At 41.5% G+C, this 23701-nt stretch overlaps 1 protein-coding gene across 6 annotated transcripts in view; it reads right to left on the bottom strand.

Moving 5' to 3' along the window:
* FARP1 (FERM, ARH/RhoGEF and pleckstrin domain protein 1) overlaps nt 1–23701 on the bottom strand; it is a 219635-nt gene that overhangs the window by 66045 nt on the left and 129889 nt on the right. For all 6 annotated transcript variants that reach the window (XM_063336712.1, XM_063336705.1, XM_063336689.1 and 3 more), the window contains exons 3-6: nt 11536–11640; nt 6868–6910; nt 5691–5769; nt 3163–3260 (exon numbers count right to left, since the gene is read on the bottom strand). In XM_063336712.1, coding sequence (XP_063192782.1) covers nt 3163–3260; nt 5691–5769; nt 6868–6910; nt 11536–11640 — 325 coding nt within the window. The remainder of the gene's footprint in view (nt 1–3162; nt 3261–5690; nt 5770–6867; nt 6911–11535; nt 11641–23701) is intronic.

Here is a 23701-nt window from a genome sequence, read left to right as displayed (position 1 = left end):
CACCTAGATTTGCAACACCTCAAATAACATGGGCCTTGATTCTTTAAAATGCAGTTCATACCCTGTATGTCCTTGTACATGGATGAAGCTCAACCACCTTCTGTAGGGCTTTCTTCAGAGCCAGGAGCACAGAAGACTCTTATTTCACCTCTGTGTGACTTCTATAATGTTCTCTGTATTTGTCAATTGCAAATCCATTATCAAAGTTGTCCTCCTGGCCTTCAAGTTACTTCTGAATTTGTTCTCTCTGACCTCATGCTCAGCAGCTTTTTCTTCTCTCTTTAGCCCTCCTTTTCCACCTTAAATGCCTTTCTAGTAGCACTCCCTCTAGAATGAGAGGGAGTTATGTTTTGAATGTTGTCAGCCTCCGATGTAACTCTTCTTTAAAATCTTCTCACGTGTTTTAGCCAAAGACTGATTTCCACTGATGCTCCCTTTTCTCTTCTCTTGCAAGTGCAATATACCAAACTGTATTCTGTCTGCATTAGCACTACTGATATGTCTAATGCTTTGTATTTCAGTTCTTTGCCTTTAATCAGTCCATCATCTTACTTCATCATTTGCAGTATCAAAGTATCCTCTTACTTCTAACACTTTCTACAATGCTTTTAAGGTATTTTTAAATAGAATGTTTCAAATATAAATTTCATTCTGTAATATACATGCTAATTTAACAGAAACCTATTTGCTGTCATATTACGATTTCATATAAATAACAGTCTATAACATTGACATAAGCTTGTATGCATAATATAAGGGCCTCCTGGAATCAGATATCCCCCATGGAAACTGCTCACAGGCACAGCATTGATAAGACATACAATACCTAACCTCCTGCTTTCTCGATCTTTCCACTTTGATATCATTACTCTTATCAGCCGTCTAGTTTTATTTTTGTTGCAGACAAATATGCAATATTTTTTTAGCTACCAAATAGTAAGCCGGAGAGAAAATAAATACAAAAGACAGCCATGTGGGTAGGATACAGCTATAGACTCTTATCAGAGATAATTTTCACAGAAAAATGTTCATGAGACACAAGATGGATAAATAAATGAGACAGTTGCAAGGTTCTAGCAGAGGTTTCTAGCAAATATTGTTGCACAAAAAAGGGAGAGGGGAAAAAATCATAAACAGCAAAAAAAGGTCCAGCTTGCAGTCAGGAGATGGCGAGGAGAAGCAGCGCTGCAGGTGCACCATAAGGCACAACATCCCGCTCCCCAAAATGGCAGTTCAGATTCTGTGAATACTGTCTCACTTCTGCATGATGAATCTCTCACCTCTCTCCTTCTGACACGATGGAATAACTCCATCTTTCCGTACCAAAGTATCTTACCTTACTCTCCCCATAAAGAGAGTACTACTTGATACCTAAAACCCCAGTTCAGAATCACTCTGCACCTCAAGCTCACAGGTGAAGCGGACAAAGAGCCAAAAAGATTTCAAATGCGCCATGATCGTCTCCAGCAACTGAGGAAAACTATTGAATCCAACAGTATAAAGCATCTCAGCAGAATAAGAGCAATGGCAGTGATTTGCCATTTTTGCACCCTTTGAAATTAATGCTTCTTGCCAGCCTGTATTGGTGTGTCGGGGGGATGGCCAGATGTATAATGGAGGAATCTTGAATAAACACTGAATTACATTTGGGTTGCACTGTGGGGAGAAGGGAAAGCGACAGGGACAGCTTGTAAAGATGAAAGGACATCCTGTATTTTATCCTCTTATGCTGTTGCTTTAGGAAAGCAAGCTAGCAGCTGCACTCTGAGCACTTCAGACATCAGAGCTGTAGACAGTTCATTGAAGAACTTTATAATAGGAGATGCGTAAGATATGAAACAGGATCTAAGTAAAATCATAAGAAAAATAATGCATATAAAGTATGAGAGCTCAAGAGACGATGATCATGAAGCACTACCTCAAATGAAGATAAACGTATGCATTAGGGTGTCCTCTCCCCAACACCTTTCTTCGGTGCACAGACATTTAGTAGGAAAACTCACCCGCTCAGAATGCAGTGTAACAAATGATACTCAGTTTCCCCCAAATGAGCAAGACTTTTTTTTCCTGAGATGAAAGGAAGTTAGAACTAGCTTAACTGAGCAAAGGACTACAGTTGGCATGCTGGACGTCATAAAGGGAAAAATCAAAAGGCACAAAAAGCTCGCTAGCCAAGGATTTCTTTTAAGTCTGTGCTGCAAAAAATACTCAGTTTTAAAATGGTATAATTTCACAGAGGCTGATGTACAGCTTCTTATTGCTACTCAGTCACACTGGGTAATGATGACCATGGCAAATAGAAAACCATGCAACACCTGTCTTTCCACCAGCAATTGATGAGAAACTGCCCTAACGCTCAAACAGACTATGGCAAAGGATCATGAGATGTACCTATTCATCACTGAAGAGCTTCTGAACATCTTTGTTGACTGCAATTTCCATACAACAGCATTTCAGTGGAAATATGCAACACTGAATTGTACAACGACCATTCAAAACTATGGCCTATTGGGACCATTACATATGCCTCTCAGTGGTTTTACCTAACGTTATTCTCAAGATGAGTATGCACAAAGTCTTGAAAGGGAAAACATACGCTGCCTTTCAAGTGATCTGGAAGCTCAAAGAGGCTTTGATGTGATGAACAAAGTTAATATATGATTCTACTGAACAGTCTTATTACGCATACTTTGCAATTAAAAAAAAAAAAAAAGCAGCTTAAAATCTGTTGTTGTTTTTTCTTTCCCTATCAGTTTCCTCTTAGGACTGTGATTTAGTCTGGCATTCTAAGCATGTTTATTTACTACATTCTCTAGACAGCATACAGATCTCCAGGAATTTGAATGCTCTGCTGACATGACACAAAGTATAGTAAAACAGGAATTCAACCTGTTTGCCACTGCCTGCAAAGTTTGCTTTTTAAATGCTCCTAGGCAGACTATCAAATGCAGCGCTTTAAAAATGCAAATAGGGTGTCCAGGAGCTCTTCTTTATTTGAAAGAGTAAATTATCTGTATTTGAATGCCATTTTACAGAAATACAATAAATTGTCCCCATGGCTTAAACCTGCCCCTACAGCAGCTACTAACAGGTAACCCAGCAAAGCATGTCCAACCAATCATCCTGTTTATCCTCCCGGAAAGAAGAAAAAAGGGAACTTACACTGTACTATGTGTGAGATTAAGAGGGCAGTGCTGGTATCATTACAGGTTAGCCTTCCCTGTGCCAGGTCCTGCTTCACTTGCAATGCAAATAGGTACCTGCAAAACAAAAGTGAACAGAGTTACACAAAGCATGAGGGAAAGAGGGGAAAGTATTTCAGCGTCAACTCTGTTTTTGACTACATGTTCCTTTCGCATTTTGGAATTTACAGAAGTGAGATGAATTTCCTAAATTTAGAGGCCAAATAAAACATAACAGATACTGTATTACAGCCACTAGCCACCATACATGGTGGCTGCCTTGCAGAACCAAGATATCTCTGTTTTTCTCTCTCCCTCCTTCCCTTGGAACCAGAGCAATGAGATCTGGAAGCGATATGACAGTGGAAGCAAATGTGACAGCTATTAAGTGCTCAGCAACCGCACAGCAAGCAGCACTAGATAATGGAGCTGCTTGCAACTATGAAGAAATGCCAGATAAACCAGTGATTTAAAGTTATCAGTTAGTTCTTGTAGAACACAAGGGGAACTCTAAACTTCCACCTTGGCACTCACCTGGAAATGAGGAGCAAGATCTCGATTGCACACCTCTAGCTCGCTCTGATGCTTTTGTGGCCCCACTACCCGCACCGCTCGTGCACCAGCCATTTTTAACATATTCATTTCCAAACCATCTCAGCCATGTAGGGCAACTCTACATAGACAGTTTCAGTGCAGAGACATCGCAGGTCTACAACATTATTTCAACATTTAAATTTCTTGTATCTTCACCAGGAATTGATATTGCTTAGTTCTACTCAGCATCAATTTCCTCCCTAGAAAAAGTATGACCTAGCAGTATGACCTAGCATTTCTCCTACAGGAATGAAATCTGAACTGGTTATACACCTTAAACAGCCTTCCAAAGACTGCAGCTCCTCTGGAGAACTCATACTAGGATCTCAATAGTTTTTAATAAGGCCAGATTTTAATGGGTTCAGTGAAAAGCTCTCATTCAAACAGCGAGTTTCTGAATGAGATGGAGGTAAATTAAATGAAAAGGGCAAGCTGATTTGAGGAGTAGGGAAAAATACACAGTACATGAAACAATACAGCAGATCTAAATAATGTCCTTTTGAAACCTGCAGACATCTGCTTACCCATACAAATTTCCCCCTAGTAGAAAAATGTAGCACAAAAGTGTTGTATTCTCTGCTTCTGCAAGTGATGAAGCTGTTCCCTGTGGATATGCTTTCACATCCTACACACTGCTGTGTACATATATTCAAGTTCCCTAGTACACACATTTAAAATCTAACCAAAAAAGTCATTAGGATTCAGAGACACATCTTGAGGCACAGAAAGAGATCACCAAAAATCAATTTACAGCTCACATACTAAGCAACCGATATGCAGAATATCTATTTAGAAACAGAAACGTTTCATTAGTAACATCACGTTGTGAGTTTTCATTCATCCCTTCTTTGTTTTTACTCAGTCTTTCAAGTAAATATTCCTTCTTCTTACCCCAGCAAGAGATATAAATAATTTCTTTTTTTCCATTCCATTGCTCTACTACCAAAATAAAACAAGACAGATAAACACAGAACATCAGAAAGGTAGACTTGTTCTTTATAATGCAGGTCATAAGGACACAAGAGCTCTTTATAAAAGAGGACTTCATCTTGTGGGAAGATTGAAAATAAAAACTAATAGTGAAAATATTGAATCAGAACAGAAAAATGTAATGAAAAAATAATAATACTGTAGATCAGAAAAAGTGTTGAAAAGTTTCAGTGAAGAAATAATGCAACAAGACAATGTTTCTGACCATAAAGGAAGGAACTGCTAATGAGGAAGAATCTTACTAAGTCCATCATATGACTCTTTATGCCAAAGCGGTGTGAAATTCAGAGCTTAAATGAAGTTTTTGAAATGCAGTGAAAATAAGCACACCTGTGATGTACTCTTTCTGCATATGTGTGTATCTTTCTCCACCTTTCCCTTACTTTCATTTTATTCCCTTTCCTTTCCGTTTTTCCATCTCTGAAGTCACACTTACACCTGTGGCAAAACTTTGTCCTTTGCACTGGCTATATGAACAGGGTCCCACAGGTACTGTAACTTGGCGATTCATGCAAAACAACTCTCTCCTAAACGTGGGTGCAGAGTCGCACATGTCCCTCAGCAGAGGAGCAACCCAGGGCTCCAACACATGCCTTGGTCAGGTCCCTTCCAACCCCACTGCCAAAGGGGGTTGGAGAACTCTGTTGCCAAACTGCCTTCTCTTGGGGTGAGCAAAACTCTCCCAGGGCCCCAAATCCAAGGGACTCCTGCCCTTTGCAGAACCTCTCAGCACAGACTGCCACAGAATCTTAGGGCCTATTTTTTAGGTGCGTTCAAGGCTGGGGCAAATAACATCAAGCTAATACCAAGAGGCAGCCATCGATCCTCACCCAGTCATCTCAAATTCCACGTTCTCTCCTCTGTCTGCCAGAGATTTAATAAAAAAAAAAAAAAAAAAAAAGAAAAAGTCATGCAGCTACTAACCTTGTCAGTTCCTCCTGCAGCTGAGCGTGGTCAGGTGGGAAGAATTTTACCACAAATTTTACAACAACGTGCTTCGGTCCTAGGGGAAATGTCAAAGGAAGTTAGTGAACATCAGTAACATGCTGGCCAAATTTTATTATGCAGAGTGATGCACAAGGGATGATTCATGGAACCTGCAGTGCATACATGCATGCTAACCTCCCATCCTCTCTCAGTATTTGGGTTATTTAGAGATTGCACAACAAAATTTACACGCAATAAAAGAGAACAGTAACTTGGAGGGATACTTTGCCAAAGCTGAGTCTGTTTTTAGTAATTACACCAGTTGATCCAATAAAATATATTATGTGTGTCTATTTTCCTTGCTTCAGAACAGGAGGGAGCTAAAATACACTCTATTTTTCAAGTCCACTAGCAAATTACTATTTCTCTTTTAACAGCAGTACATTTGTTCTGACTCTTACAAGTACGACCAGTGACAAAAGGAGCAATGCATCTCTTTCTTGTGAGAGGGAGAGGTGCCAGAGCGTACACTCAGACTAATACGACCAGAGAGGCACCTAGGAAAACTTAATGGCAAATCTCAACAAATTAAGAACTTTGCTGATATTTGACTAGAGAAACAAAACCACCAAAACCTTTCCTGTTCGCTTCTCCTCTTTCCAGAGCTGATGGCTATTTACAAATTCCTTTCCGCTCCCGCCACCCACCATAACTTTCCCTGATGCCCCTAACTCAACTGTTTCCTCCGCTTGGTCTCAAACAGTTCCAAGTTCTGCAGCAATGTCCCAGAGCTCCCTCCCAGCAATAATGTCTTCCTGTTCATTTTCTTTTATCCTGATTACTTTTACCTTTCAGCAATCTGTTCTTCCTGTAATCCTTCTTTTACTGCATGCTTTTTTTTTTTCTACAAAAACATTTCCTCCATTGCCATCATCACCTCTTCTAGGGACTGACTAAATCTCTCTCTCCTACTGGGTCAGCCCCTTCATATGTTCATGTGATATAATTTCACAGCATGCATAGTACATCTTTTAAGGACAGACCAGAAACAAAAAATAACCCAAACAAAATTCCACAAAGAAAGTTGAGAAGATAAAGATCGCAATTGAGAGAGTCCTCATTTATTCAAGTACTCTCAGACTGACAAAAGAAATGACAGCAAGGAAGTACTTACTTCTAATCTGTTTCATAACAGGCTTCAAAAGATCAAGCCACACCTGAAAACAAAAGAAGGTGGTGTTATCTCTGAACTGCTTGCAAAGGAGCATTTCTCATTGCACTACTCAGATTATCAGTTACTTCAATTTTCCCAGTGTGGTCATCATGCTCTCCCTAATTATATGAAATGGGTTCTCTCCCCAAAACTCTGGAAGATGCTCAGGAAACAACGCTGTTAATGGGCTGTCACCATGGCACAGCTTTTGAAGCAGTACGGGTTCAGAGAGCTGGGAAACAGCAAGGAACCGCCCCCCTCAGTTGTCTCAGACACCAACAGTCACAGCACGTTTGGTCAGGAACCATTCATTTTGTGGAAAAAACAACTGAAATATGGAGTTTGGAAAAAGACAGTCCTATGCTGTCATTGTGGTCCTCACCCGAAGTAATCTCCAGAAAGGCAAGTGAAAGAGGCTGGTGCTTGCCTTTGAGCTGGGAAGGCTGGGCAAATGGAAAAATGAGAAGAAGACAACCTCCTGGTTTTGGGGACCCAACAGGAGCCCCGCTGTCAGGCCTGTGGAGCTCCCTTGTTTGGCCCCATGGAGATAAAGGAGTCTCATCCCACCACCACTACCACCTGGGGGAGGAATGTCCTCGCAGGTCAAGGGCATGAGGCAGACATGGCGCAATGCATGGGCAAGCGGAAGCTCACTTTACAGCTGTGCAACATTTTCTCTTTTCTGTAGACCTGGGAAGTTCAGGCTTAGGCTTTCTTAACTGGGGACAGTGCAACTTCTGCACGTAGTTTACTGTTATCTCGTTTTTAACAACCCATTTTTCAGGACAGCGCGTGGGTCTTTCCTCCGGTTCTCAAAAGAGAAGCAGAGCGTGGAAATACAGTTTTCAAAGCATAAACCCCCGTCCTGCAGTCTCAGTCAGAAGGCGCAGGGCAAAATGTTATGGAAAGCTGAGGGACAATCACGTAGAAGGTAAAAGCCAGATGACTTGCAGGGCCTGGAGAAGTGTTACAGCTCACAGTCCTCAGCCGGGAACTGACTATGCCCAAGACTTGTATTTTGTTATCTCACTAAATTGCATGGAGCCTCCCTTGGAGATGTCTGGAATTTGTGGATCAACATCCTACAACCGCCACAAAGGAAAGTCATTAAAAAACAAATCAACCAAGTCTTCCTCTAGAAAAAGAATATGTATTGAAATGAATACATCTTTGACCTTTAATAATTTTAGCTTATGCAGAGACTGAAATATACTCAAAATATCCATTTTAGAAAATCACCTGAGAAGGCAGACAGGAACAGGCCTGTAGCGCTGCTTTAGCTGCTCCAATGCTGTTTGCTGTTTTCATCCTTACTAATATGAGTGCTTCCAATTAGCAAAGACCTCACATTCCTGCCCTTTCACACTCACTAATGTTTCTCAATGGAATTCTCTTCATGTTTCTCAGCCTACGAAAGTCTTTTTTTTTTTTTTTTCGGAAGGGATAAAGAAGCTTGGTTACCCAAGAATAGGAATACAGCGTTTATCACACGTTAAACTGGTTCTGACACTTTTTGGCATTTCAGTAACTTAAAACTGTTTTGTTTCAGAAAGCTGGCATGTACATAATCTGCAACGAAGGTCAGGGACTTTGCCAAGTTTAGTGGGAAAAAATCCCAAACTTGAATATGAAACAGCCAATTTACAAGAATACGGGAGTAATGTATTTTACTTGACACCACCACCAAAAAAAAAAATCTTCTCTCTCCCTCCAGAGGGAGTTTATGATACAGCACGAGCACACGAGTGCGTCACTCCTTTCTCCGCTTTCCGAATCATCCTACAAGCAAATTACAACATCCTTGACCAGACTGATGGATACTAGAAATGCGTGTATTGAACGTGTGTAGGGAGAATGGTGGGGCAAAACAGAGAAACCTTACCCCTATCACCAAACCCAAGCAACCACAACTCATGCATCATGCAACTCCTACACTGTATCTAAACGCAGCCAATCTGAGACTGGTTTATAAACTGGAAATGAAAAATAATGTGAGGATTCAATTAAGATTCATGTCTTCAATTTTCTCTGGAACTACAAAGGCTAGATTATTTATTTTTGAAACAAAGTCTGGCATTCTGTGATAGTGACCGGATTTCAGCAGCTGGAGAACTGGGGCAGACATCAAGTGTGATGAAACTTTGTGAAACCCCAGGCTTGGCAGCAGTGCCTCATTTCTCCTTGTCCCAGCAGGAAGCGCAGCCCTCAGACCCTCCACGTCCATCTTCCCACACAGATCTTGCCCACTACAAGCACAGCACGCTTGAATGTATACAGCTGCCATCTTGACATACAACTGTCAGTATGTCAGATGTGAGGTCTGGAGCCTTGCATGTTGAAACAAACACAGCTGAACTTGAGTAGATGACTTCACCTACATATGATTACATCCAAACAAATATGCTCGAAATGTTTATTTTTCCTTTTACATTGCACTCTACATTGGAAAAGCAACTAATTCTCTTCAGATGATCTGAATGTATTGTTTTATGTGTTTATATGAATGCTTTATTTCTCAGACACAACATTAACTCTAATTTTTTTTATCTGCACAATGCTTGAGTTCTACGTTATGGCCATTGTGAAGCTCAGAAAGTTTTAGATCCCACAGGAACATTCACCTCAACTGTATCATATAAACTTGTTACTGTAATTTAAGCATAAATTTTTACTCCCAGAGTGCTGCTCCATATTGAAAAAATGACTCATAATCAATCAAATCTCCTGCTTCAGAGTTTCTGTGAGTTGCTTTTAGGTGGTCGAAGGCATGACTTCCACAGAACCTCACCATTCTTGGGGCACAGCTGACTAGATGTGGGCAAGATTTGAGGATCTCCCCCGTTTTCAGAAGCAAAGATTGGAACAACCAGCAGGAACATGTACTTGTGCTCTCAGATACTTGGCTAATATTTCCTTTTGCAAGAGTAGGGGCCGGGTGAGTTACCATGCTCCATGCATGGAGGCATTTTCCTTCAGGTGAAACTGGCAATAGCCTCAGGGGGGTTTCTTCACCTTCCTCTTCATCAGAGCCCTGGCTCCCCCACTGTGATTGTCTGGACGTATTTCCAGCCAGCCAGTTCCTGCCACTGTGAGGGCCTCAGGCACTGGCAGCCCCTCAATCTCTCCTGTGTCCTGCCTCAAGCAAATAAACCATTTTGTTTTCAAAAGACTGAAAACTGTTAGTTTACTTCGGGTCTCTGAGCAAAACACAGAGGGTCATCTATTTGAAACTTAATGACCTGTGAAGCCGAGAATGTCGATCAAATGACCTTCTCCATTTTCTAGAAAACTATAAAGCAACTGCATATTCACAAGACCTTAGGATTTGTTTCAGCTTTACATACATACATACCTCAGGAATGTCAGTATATCATTATTAACACAGCTACATGGACCCTGTGTTGTAATAGTACTGTACAGTTGCACAGTTCTGAAGAGTTATGTTGAGCTCTCAAATTACCTAAAGCGTTAGCCAAGGATATTTGGCAGAATACGTAACTTTCTTGTAAAACTGTGTTTCATGTAAATCCAGGAGCAAACTGTGAAGCAGATCGCTTTTAAAGACTGATGTTCATTTTTTAAAATTTCCTCTTTAATTATAGTTTGCCTAAAACATTATGACTACTAGCGATCAGTTTTAGTGTCTATATAAGCCTGCACTAAGGCATGAGAACAGATTACTGCAGCAGCAGATAAATTGTATTTTGTTTCTTTTGTTAAGAAATACTGCTCCTTCCAGAAATTTTGTATAGATGGACAGAAAATAAATTTTTTTTGCTAATTGCCCTAAGTCATCTCCTTTAGGTCAGACAGGCTATTGGTGCAGAATTCACTGAACAGGCAGGAAATCCCTTATACACCAGAATGTACTGGTCAAACAATCCAGATAACTAGCACACATGCTAGTAGGTCACACAGTAAGTCTAAAGTAAAACAAACTTCAGAAAGAAAGTCATTAGAGACTGAGAAGTCATTAGCCTTTGGCTTTCTCTGCTACATAACACTGTTTCTACCCTAGAAGCATTCGTGCAATGCCTGAATGTTGCCAGCAGCTGTTCTCGGAGTCCAAAGTGTCAGGACCAGGACACCTGCCTGTGCCACACAGCTCCCCAGATAGGGCCTTCATCATTTACTACGTTTTTTGTTCTTGATTTCTTTTTTATTAACCTCATTATATTTTATATATCCATTTTCTTGCCCCACAATTTTTTTAATGGAACTATGTCACAATTATTGCATTTTCCTCTGACTGCGGAGAAAGATTTTACTATTCCTGCACTCCAAAGTAAGCAGGACTGTAAAATCAGAGTTGAGGCTCTGCAACAGTCCAGCCTTTGGCTTCTCTACCGCAACTGATAAAGATAAAATCCTTTTCCAACTTGTGTCTGAATTGGCTGCTACTTTCAACGCAGAAGAAATCTGACAGGAGCAATCAGGTTTTAAAAACATTTCTTCAACTCCAGCAGGCAAGAACATTTTTTGAAAAGAGTACTTTTTTCTTTTGGAGACTGAGGATCAAACATAACTTATACGTAAGGATCAAAAATAACTTATAAGTAAGGAGCAGAAGGAGAAAATAACAGCGTGTATGTAGATGAAAATCAGCTGAAAATTAATCCTTTTACATACCATCATCTTTTTATGATCTGGAAACTCAAGGCCAAAATAGTCGCCTTCAACAAGGTTCAGGTGGTTGCAAACAGCATCATGCAAAACCTTCCCTGGAGCTCTTTGCTGTAAGAAGAAAAAAAAGCCAAGGGTTATACAGATGCTTTTAATTAGTGGCAGAAAAATTACTATGCTAAGAAATTATCCAGCAAACAACACTGCCAAAACAGTTTACAAAATAAGTGGCTATTCCAACCATACCCAGCGGGCAGCTGACAATAATTACACTAGTTTTAAAGCTACAGAAAATATCCATCCATCCCTTGGATGGCAGCTCAGAATCCATCGTTAGTGCATTTTTATTTTTGAGGGGAAAATACCGTGAAATAGAAGAGTTAGAAGCGGGTGACTTGGGATACAGCTTTCTTATGTCTGCCAAGGCTAATTTCTACCATGAATTTTGCAAGATAGCTATTTCATCCCATGGCCCTTCGAGCCATGTCAGGTGGTGTTATGATACCACCATGTTATCATCATGTTATCAGGTGGTTATGATACCACCATGTACACAGGTGGTATCCACATCTGTGTACAACATACTGAAAACAAAAAGGTTCATTGACAGACCTGTCATACAGAACACAAGGGTCTGAGGGTTTGCTGCACACCATTTGATAAGCAACAACAGGCTCAAGTCCTGGGTTCAGGGCTTATCCTGAGCCTTCTGCTGCGAGGCACTGAAGCTGGTCAAGGCCCGTCGCTGCTACCCTAACAGAGATGTCGAGTAACTTGGAGGAGTCAGGAGCAAGCATTTCCTTCCACACACTGAAAGTCTTCCCTCTGTATATTTTATAGCAGATGTTCTAGCCCAATATTAGCTCCCAGAACCGCCACTTTGCTGATTGTAAGGATCCTTCTCATCAGCACGTCAGTTAAATCCACACCTGCAGCAAATACTGCAAATTACAGCTCACCAACAAGGCTTCAGCAAAAAACACTGTTTCTGTATAAAAAGGCCAATCACTGAAATCAAATATTTTTGTTCCTTGGACAAATGCACCTATTTTAACTCAAGAGGCCCTGAAACACAGATCTCCACTCACTTCAGAACAAATAATAACCCATCAAACCACACAAACTCCACCGTTACAAGAGACTCATCACACCCCAGACAAGTGCCCCTGCACTCAGCCTGCAGATTGGCCCTTTTCCCTGTCTGACCAGTAAATAATTACTAGAGCAAAATAAAACAGCAGTAACCAAGCAAAGAAAAGAAAACCAATGGAGGCGGGCAATCTGGCTGACCTGGCTCAAACCTGAGCCTGAGCCCAGGTCCTGGCATCTCCAGGCAGTGCCTGTACCATCAGGGTGGTGGGCAGCTGCTCAATCCCACCTCCTCCCAGATGTGGCACTGTGGAGTTCGGTCCCTGTTTCACTGGGATACCAGAAAACAAATCCCCATTTTTTTTCCACCTAGGGCAACACCCGGTTTTCAGCCACAACCCAAAGTACAAAGCATCTTTCAAAAGGCAATCTATCTACCATTGTCTAATACGAATGGCGAAAAGTAAATACCCAGTAGCGAGGCTTACACCAGAGAAATTAAAAGGATGACGTTTTTCTAGGGAAGGCACAGAATGTATGAGCCACCACAGCGGCGCTGTGACCCCGGTGACAACTGACACGATGACCGAACCTTTCAACGCTGGCTGGTTTTGAAAGTCGGAAGGGAAAAGCCAATCTCACCTCCCCAGGAACTTGCCAAGCAGGTTTCTGCCCGACATACTCCCAGTGCCTCTAACAGACCTATGCCACCAGGAAGCAATGTTCACTTACATTATTTTATTAACTGTTTGTTGATGTTAGCTAGAGAAAACATTAGCCTCGTGAATATTGTCAGAAAACACATCAAGAACAATTGCAGACAGGAATACTAATTTAAGCATTTGTCATAGCTGACCTTGCAACAACTAAAATAATTCATACCAAAATGCCAAATAAGAGGATATGGAGATGACAAGGAAAAAAAGACACCCATTTTTCTAGACAGAGCACTAGTGTAATGCCATCCAAAATGAATCTCAAGTGCAAATAAATTTGAGTACACTCACTTTATGTTCTCCAGCTTCATTAAACCAAAAGCATCCCCGATGATCCCCACCCAGCCTGCGCCGGCTATTGCACCCCGTGTGTTAGTGCTAACAGAAAGCTTCCTACATTTTCCACTCCATCTGTCGCTTACACAGGCACATCCAGACATACATCGTCTCTTAATGAAAGATCTTCCCGGTACGTGCATTTTGTTGGAGGCAATAGTATTATTAAAAAGACTTTAGGTCTAGCATAATAATGATACTAGTTTACCACTCCGAAAATACACCTACAAATGACTTAAAAACTTCAGGGAAATGCTCCACCTCCCAGACTAATCTCAGGCCTCCTCAGTTTGGCTGGGACCACTGGAGAGTGGAAGGGTGTGTTTAACAGTCACCTGCACAGCAAGAGGTAGAGGGTACTTACTTTCATCCTCACGCACAACCAGAAAAATGGAAACCTGCCTGTGAATGTGTAAGTATATGTCTTACTAAAGTACCTGATGGACTCCTGCCTAACAAAGACCAAAACTCATCGTGCCTGCCAGGAAAAAACAGATGCCTGTGGGAGCGTGGAGATTTTTGAACAACAGGAAAAAAGACATAGAGCCTACCTGCGTCACCACGCTGCCCAAGGTTAGCTGAGGAGAGCCAGCCAGTCTGATCTCAGACCATGATTAAAAGCACCTGATTAAAACCCGCTGACTGTTTTCATAAAAGTTTTTTTTCTTATACGCATTTAGATGATGGAACGACATTCTTGTAGCATTTATGTCACTTGGCATTTTCTCCGGAGTGTGCCTCAGCAACATGAAATGCTTCTTACTCAAGTATTTGTAAATAAGATCATTATTCTAAACTCATCTTAGCTTTGATCAGTCTACCTCAAAATAAAATCTGACAGTTTATTCAAGGGAAACACTGTGCATATAAAATCTGCTGAGATTTAGAGCCCGATGCCACTCCGCTCTTGCAGGACCAGAAGGAGAAGTACAACATCCACAAAAGCAGGAACTCTCCGGTCTCACAGAGGATGTTTGATTCAGTGCAGTTTCATGACATCCCTACTAAAAAATTTAAACACAATAAATTAAAATTTCAGTCCGCTGTCTATGGAGGCAAACCAGCAGTCACTCAGGTCACAGCAAACACAAGCTGACAGAGGAAGCATTCAGGAATGAGTGCGCCATGCCGATGACATCATCCAACAGTCGCGTCTGACTGGAACGTGGTTACAAGGCCTATGGGACAACACAAGATTTCCCCAGGACTTGGAAGACATTTTCCAACCATCAGGCATGGCCCTGCTGCCATGCCTCCGACAGCGAGCACAAGGCAAGCTCCGTCAGCTCCCGCCCCACGGCTGCAGCTGCGTCCCATGAGCCACAGCCTGGATGCTCTCCCTGCGCCATGCTGGCACAGGTCTGACCCATGGGGGTCCATGAGCCCCACAAAATAGCTACATGTGCAGGTAAGGCTGCAGGGTGGGGAAAGGCTGCACTACGGTCTGCGCCATAGGAGGGCCTTTCCCTGGCACAGTGAGAAAGCACAGGCCCATTACACGACCATCACAAAAGCCTCGTACACTGGGATGAGGGAAGGTCATCAACATGGCCAAACGTGGAGGACGTGGGAAAGGAGAGCCAGCAGACCTATCTCCCTGAACATCACCAAATGAGAGCTCGCACCAGGGAGGGAAAAAACTGACCTGAAGGTGAAGGTCAAAGGAGGACAAGGCATGCAAGTGCGACGTTGACACAGAGGCTGCCACGATGAAGGCTGGTGGCAAGACTGTGCCTCCAGATCATTCGCTACCACAGATGCTGCTCCATAAGTAGGGAGGGAAAGGAAAGAGTACGGTATACTGGTGGAATACAACTGGGGGAAGGTCTCATGCAACACCGGGGAGCTGGGAAGCAGCTGCAGCGGGTGGCAGTCCCCTGCTCCTGTTTCTGTTGACAGCCAGACTCTTGTAGTCGATGAAGAAATATTGCAGCTCCAGAGGGCAATTCTTCCTACCCCAAAAATGGCCATCTGAGCACATTGGCAATGAACTTTTCCTTCACGATACAGTTGTACTCTTTTACTCTTGCTGACAAAGAGCCCAGACACCTGTGTTACAGGGTTAATTTTAGATGAGGTGAATCCCAGCTGTACTGACACCAGGGAATTACTATTATTTTCTTGAGGTGGTATTTAGTTACACCAAAATAACATTATAAATTTATTGCAGTGAAAAGCAGCTCACTGATTTCCAGTAACGCATCCTTGTTGCTTAATGAATTTTGAACTGGCCTTTCATTTAGCTCTGTGAAATCACATTTTAAAAAAGTCACTTTACATTTGCAGGGAATGTCAGGCCACTAAGTTCTAAATTATGAATAATGCGCATCACCACATTTAGCTGCAAGCTATGAAGGTACCCAGTCAAAGTAACCTGCTTTATGCACTGCGCATTCAACATTTGCTGTCTGCTCATTATTTTAGTCCCACTCAATTCCCTCTTCTACTCCCACCAAAATCCAAAACAGTATGTTGATCTTCCAGTGGTGAATATTTTTAATAGGTTCAATAATTCATTAACGTTCTATCGACCGCCAATCATTAAAAAAAATCTCCCTCTACGTACTTGTTTAGACCATTCTTTGTCACAGACCACAATACATAAAGTGCCTAGCAATATCCGGAAGATATCCACGACTAAAAAAGAAGTGGGTTTGGACATAACCCCCCTCCCTCAAGTTAACTTAGTAATTATTTCACTAACCATCTACCAAAAAAACAAAAGAGTCAGTGAGAGTGATAAGATAGTGATTTTACCATTTTTTATCTGTCTAGCCCACTAATCTCAAATCTCTGAACAGATCTTTAACTGAAAGTTTTTTGTTTGTTTTTTACACTACTGAGCAGTAATACTAGGTTGAAAAACCCAATAAAATAAGCACTTCTTTGGAATATCTGAAAAATGTAAGTCCCATCAATGCTTTGGTCAAAGTAAGACAGCAGCATGTGGCAGCACAGACTATCCTGTTTTCCTTTTCTTCCTGAAAATGGATCAGAAAAAAAGTTAGTTTGTTTGTTTGTTTTGTTTAAATTACTTACTTGTGTAACACCTGATAAGGAGAGAAACTAACTCCTTTACATTCGTCTAAACGAAAGAGGTACACTCACCATTCACATCTGCCACAATATAAAGGCAGACATTTCTTCCACTAATGCCTTGCTCCTGTCACATTCTGAGTGCTCAAAAATGAAATGTGACAATTTGGTCAAGCTAAATATTTTACAAATACTTAAATATTACATTGTACAAAGTTGAAATACAAAGTTTAAAATTGTATCTGTTCTTTTGCCAGAAACCACCCTGAAAACCCCTTGTACTTCAGACGAGCCTGATTCCCAAATTATTTTTATACTCCAGTTTAACTGCATTGAAATGATAGTGAAAACTTCACCCAGTACTTTCAAGACTATTTCTGAAGTCACATACAGTCATAATCAATACCAAAAATAACAACCCCACATTCCTAACAGCATGAATTTTCTCAGTTTTTCAAAGCTGTTAAAAATTATGTATGTATCTACAACTCTGAAACGCAAAAAAACTCCAACCAACAAGTGTTCATGATAAGCAAATAGTATAAAAATAACCTCAAAGATGGGATTGAACAACAGGGCTCTTAAACAAATAACTCTGCCAGAAATTCATACTTCAAAGGAGGCTTGAAAACTACTCACAGGAGAACACTGCTGTCAGCGTCCGAAGACAAATTTCATATTTTAAACAGTTCTCCTTTCTGGCATAAAATGAAATGCATAATTCATATTTAGCAAAAGTCTATTGCTCAAAGGGCAGGATTAAAAGCAATAAGCACTGTCCCAAGTGGTGTTGCTCTGGACCTCACACTGCTAAGACACTTGGAGATCCTCTGCCCTTTTTCTCCTCTCCTCCCTTTCGAAGTGTAGGTGTTAATCCTGTAGGAAGGATTAGATGACTATAAAAATAGCTTTACGCCGTAAAGATAGCTCTTACACCCAGGCTTACTAGTTTTTACTTTGCTGTTCGGTTTAGGCTGGGTAGTTCGGAAGTGTTCGAAGCGTGATTCGTCACTCCTACGCACCGGGTCAAAGCAAAGAGAAGTGACACCTTTAAACAGAGCAGTCACACGTTCCCGTCACTACTTCGAAGTATGCAGATCCCGACTCTGCACCTACAGCCACCAGGTATCGACTCCATTTGGAGGAAGGGTGTAGAAGAGGCAAATTTTCACGATAACCTAAAGGCACCTCATTCCTTTTAAGATATTTTCCATTTGAATGTAGTTGAAGGCTCCACTCCTGGCACGTATCCCACACGCTTTTGCACAGACTGCGCACATACCATCAAAGGCAGGATCCAGGCCAAATGCAGCAACAGAATAAGTCTCTTACACTGCCTTAAAAACAGGCGATTGATCATCTGCTGTGTGTGTACAATAGGACTATTTAGTGTTCCTTTCTTTCAAGATTTTAGTGGACTGCTTTCCCACTTTATGCTCACCACATAAGCTGTATTCCCTTTAATGCCAGTGCTTGCCTTCCACCATCTCTGATGTACACTTTTACACTTCGGCCAATCTCGCTGGTGCTGGCATCTTTTTCAAACAGTGTGACTGTAAGAGATGGCGCTTTTTACTTCAGCTGTGTTTTACTCCAAATATCTACCCTTAAAAAAAATGCAGCAGCAAATTTACACTTTTTTCTCCCATCAGCAATAGCAAACAAGATGACTTTAGGTATGTGATTGCTCACCAAAAATCAACACAGCAAGCAATTATCGAGGCAAAAATACAAAGAAAAGAATTTTAATAACCATCTCATTCACTTGCATTTCTAGCTCCTTCTCCAAAAGAAACCTGCAGTCTTCTACATTTGAACACACACAGGTTTGTTATTGCAACCATGCTCTTGGATTTCCAATCATGACAAACTGGCTTATGTCAAAATATTTTGTACAATAGGAAAAAGCAGAAGGATTGCTCTGACTAGAATATAAACTCTCTTCCAATGCCCAAAACCAACTTTACTGGAAACAGCCAGTAGTAAAATTCAGGTGAAAATTAAATACTTACCAGAAAACGAAATAATTAAATAATCCTCTTTAATAGTTAAATAGTGTGGAAGGAAAAAGAAAAAGATTGTCTAGGAAAGCTAATGTAAAGCATTATGATGAGGCTATTTTCAGTAGTGCTTGGTTAAACTTTTTCTTACAGCAGAGTCAGGCTAATACAAAATTCAGCTACAGGAAATCCTCAGGTAACTGTACATCTCCATAATTACCGTACAGCAAAGCTACTGGAATTGGAGGCTCTGCTTGGTGTCTTTTCACTTGCCTCATAAAAACATAGCTTTATAACTTAATGGGCAAACACCAGCCACACTGTATTATATATCCCATTTCAATGTGCAACTAAAGAACTAAAAAAGGAGAAGAGATGGGCTGGGCACCTTCAGAACTGAGCCGTTCATACCACAAACCAACGTGTCATCTTCAGGTGTAATGATCCAATCATTTGATTTCTTTGCAGTTCTTACAAATGCAAACTGATACTAATATCAATTTTATCTCCATCGCAGACCCCGCAGCAACCACCACAAAGCTAGTGGAGCCCTTTGTCAAGGAGAAGAAAGGGGAAGAAAGAGGCAGATTCTTGTAGCCCAGAGAATTTCCGCCTCAGGGAGCTGTGGGGACAGAATCCCACAGGAGAATGCATTTCGCACGGCCATCCCACTGTCATCAATGCCAAAGGAAATCTGGAACTCCTCATCAGCTAAACACCATGAACCCCACAGACCAAAAAACATTCAGCCTTTGGCCACTGTAGTACACATCTTTTTATTACAAAATGTTATTCATGGTGAAAAGCATTAAGAAAACACTTCATGATTAGTTTCCTGGTTCACTGCTTCCTTTAGCTGTATTTACAGCATTTTCACTAGCTGACATTTATCTCTTAGAAAATACAACTGACCTTGTGTTAACTTCTCTGTACTGATTTAAAAAAAACAACATTTGACACATATGCACCTAAAAATCACTTTATCAACTTAAAAGGGATGCTCTGATCCCCTCTGCTAATGAATTCAGATGAAAAACTTCATTGTTGTCTGCCTAACAATCCTCTAAGAAACTGTCCTGATGGGGACAATGCATGCCTTCACATGAACTGCGAACGCTGATCTCAGCAACTCCCCCAAACCTCTAACCCCCAAAACCATCAAACTGCAACAACAGATCTCTGCACAAGCTCATTAGTCCTCCTGAAAAAAGCCCTCAAACCTTGTTTCTTGTAGTACAACCATTACTACGAGCTTCCTTCAGCTAGGTGTAAAATATTTGTGGGACATGAGCAGTGGCAGAGCGAGTCTTTTAAGTAACTGCTTAAGGTTGAAGAATTTCGCACACCAACCATTCAGTTCTTGGAGACTTCCAGCGGGAGACTCTTGCCAGAGCCACAGTTACTAAACCAAAATTGCTTTCCTTGAACATCATTTCAAATGCACAATGTGGACAAGAAAAATGAGGCGCTAAAAGAACAATGAGAAAACTTACTAAAAATATGTCATCTTACTTCCTAAATTAGCTCCTGCAAATGCTGAGTCATCTCTGCCTAATTTTACTAGCAAAACTAAGAAGTGGTTTGTGGCTGCTCTTTATCCCGTTAGCAAGGCAAACATTCATTGCTGGAAGAGATTATTTTCCTGTCTGAAGAGTATCGTCAGCACGACATATTCCAGCTTCAGAGCCTTCACGCTGAATGGTGATGACTTGCAAGAACCAGGGCCAGCCTGTCATGAATTTCGGATCCTGGAGTGAGTTGCAGGGCAGATGCATAGAAAAGTGCTTTTCTCACGACCTGAAACAAACCACTTTGCAAATCAGCACGTTAGAAAAGTGGAAGGCAACAATACTTTTGTTGCTACGTGGCTTTCCTGAAACCAGGTGCACGCTAAAAAAGCTTCCCTGAAAAGTTGTATCTCACTGAGAGGTGCGAGAAGGGAAAGAGTGACCCCAAAGCCATCACAACCATGACACCACAACCCTTAGTGGAGACGCAGAAATACCAGCAGGCACCTCTCTGACAAAGATTACCTCTGAATTATCTATGTTTAATTGACAGAAGGGAAAGACTGACCCCAAAGCCACCACAACTATGCCGCCAAAACCCTTAGTGGAGACACAGGAATGCCAGCAGGCACCTCTCTGACAAAGACTACCTCCGAATTATCTATGTTTAATTGACAGCCAGGGCGCGTAACTGGGCAGATGTCCCCATCTGGCATAAGGCGCACCTCCGCCACAAGCCTCTGCCCACAGCGACGTGCCTGCTGGCTACGGGCAGAGCCTCCTGCAGCGCAGGGATGGCCACGGCACAAGCCCGGCGCGTGCACTGCGGGCACTGGCTTTGGAAAACACACCACAAGACTCGCTTTCAGAAACTACATGGGAGCTTGATGCGAAGCTGATAGAACCTCATTTTTCTGAACATTTTCTTTATGGAACGCTGTTTTTTTCTGAAGCTCAACTCTGGAAGCAAGTATATACCTGTCAAATAAATGTTGGTATTACTTTCCCTCCCTGCGAGCAAAAAACTGAATGAGTTTAACCCCCGGCCTCGGCGCTATTTAGCAGCACACTGTGCTCCTTGTTTCTGGGGAAGAGCTGCAACTGAGGCTCAGAACACTCATTAAAAATACCTCAGATTGAATTTCATAGCCCACGACTTTTGAGAAGGAATATAATGGCACCATTCAATGCTTTCAGTGTAATTCAGCAGCGGAGCAGCCAGCGCGTAATTGGGGATGGAAACCCCAATCTCTGTGACACCCCCCCAACCCCTTGCTTCCCACTTTAGCACTCCTCTCTTTTACAAGGCAAAAATCGTCTAATCACATTCTCAGGGTTTTGGGTTTTGTGGGGTTTTTTTTGTTTGTTTGGGTTTTTTTGTTTTTTTTTTTAACCATTAAGTAGTGCTTGAGAAGAAAATAGAATCATTCTATTATTCAGACCACTTTCTTCTCTGGTCTGTTTTCTTTGCCTGCTCATTTTTCCTCATTTTGTTTATCCATAAGCAAACACTTTACTAGAATGAAGGAGCAGGCAATTCTAAAGTCATCAAATGTGAAAACAGAACCCTTATATGCAGACTGGAAACATGAGAATATGGAGTGTTATGCCTATATGGGAGTTATTAACTATAAAACCAAATTGAGATGCAAAGTGGTTATTTACTATTTTTATCTGGATACTTTTTAGTTTAGCCGTGATTCTAGTAAAACCCTTTGAAGAAAAGAAATCATTTAAATGCAAGAACTCTGAGACCTGGGGAAAAAAAAACCCAACAATGAGAGATGTTCAGGCAAAATATTAAATCCTAAATCTAAAGCAAAATCAAATGTAACAAGAAAAAGCTTCTGATAATCCCAGTTCAGCCCCGCATCAGTCTCAACAATGACTATTAATCTGAGCAAGAGCTGACACCATCCAGGAATGTACGTATTTTACTTTTTACTTTACTAAGGAAAGGAAAGCGCATTTTAACAACAGGATACATAACATTTCATGACCAGATTGCTAACTTGAAAGGACACCCTTAGATGAATCCTTCAGGCTGTGACTGCTGTAGGGCAGTGTCAGGATGGCAACCTTGCATGAAATTTCAAGAATTAAAGAGTTTCTGTAGGATCCGCTTGGTACCAGCCTGTCTTGCAAAACCAATGTGGACTGGCTAAGGAAAATCTTGGCTGCAGCATCCTACAATTACTCCAGATTGGATGTGGAGTAATCCTGTATTTTATGTGTGAAACAAAGAGGGGCGGTCCTGAGTTCATTCCTAATCAGTAAAATTCATAGCCACAAGATGTTTTTGACGAAAACTTAACTCTCAAAAGCTATGTCAGCTTTAGGTAGCTGAAAGGCAGTTGTTTTGGGTCGGTTTTTGCCAGTCAGATTCCCAGTACACAAGAGTTTCTTGTCTGGTCATGCAAGATCTATCACCAACCTGATAGACTCAAACAGCTTGGTACCCTTTGAATCATGCAAGTTTATGAAATGTATTCAACAATTCTCTAAGCACCCTTAAAAGACCTTAAGACTGAATACACTGGGAGTCTGAACTGTCTTTTAAACATGTAAAAAAAGACACAGGAGAAAAAATGAGAACTGGCTATACATTTACAGGGTCTGCAAGGGAAGGTACAAGCTCTTGCTTTGTGCATCACTGTAAAGTGGTACCTTTGGTGGTACAAAAACCAGAGTGGAAAGAAGAACTGGTGTAGGGGGTGTTACAATAATGGGTGCTTCTACCAATAGATTTCAGAGGCACCTCATAATGATGCAGTCAAGTCACATATTCAAGGATAGATAAAAAATAATCACCTCCATTTTTTAATACAGCTACAGTTTTTCAGAATGATCCTCAGGAGCTTTTCTGCTCATTCTTCGCAGCCTGCCTGCAACTTGCAGCATCTCCTAACACGGCAGATGCTTTGAAAAAATCCACCCATGAGTCATCCCAGGTCTCTGAAAGATGAAACTGTCTCTGGATTGTAAAAATCTGATGAATGGTTATGTTAGCAAACAACACACAACTGCAGCAATCGTCGGGAAGCACAAACAGAGGAGTGGTGCCCGTGTGCACTGGAGAAACAGTGACTTAGCCTCCAGTCACTTTGAAATCCAAAGCTGCTGGGACTGACCCATATGTTGAGTCTAGCATTAAATAGCAAAGCAGCACAGGCAGAGCAGAGATCTGCTTATCCACTTGTGGCAAACCAGGGAAAGAAGGGATTTGTGCTTCTATCTGCATGGTAGGGGGAGGTCGAGGGGGAAGAAAGGCCAGCAGCTCTTCTAAGCTGCACGTGATGTTGTCTTGTTAACAGCACGTGGTACGTGCTGGGCAAAAAGCCTCTCATTGATCTTCAGAGTGCTTCCTCCTGACTATGAGCAAGGTTTTACTCTCACCTACGTTGAACTTGGGACGTGCAGCTTTGGCCTGATTTCCCACCCCTTCTTCTGCACGTATGTGTGTGCATATATATGTCTGTATACATAT

This window comes from Chroicocephalus ridibundus, chromosome 1 (assembly GCF_963924245.1).
Source record: "Chroicocephalus ridibundus chromosome 1, bChrRid1.1, whole genome shotgun sequence".
Taxonomy (NCBI): domain Eukaryota; kingdom Metazoa; phylum Chordata; class Aves; order Charadriiformes; family Laridae; genus Chroicocephalus; species Chroicocephalus ridibundus.
This window is presented reverse-complemented; position numbering and strand designations above follow the sequence as displayed.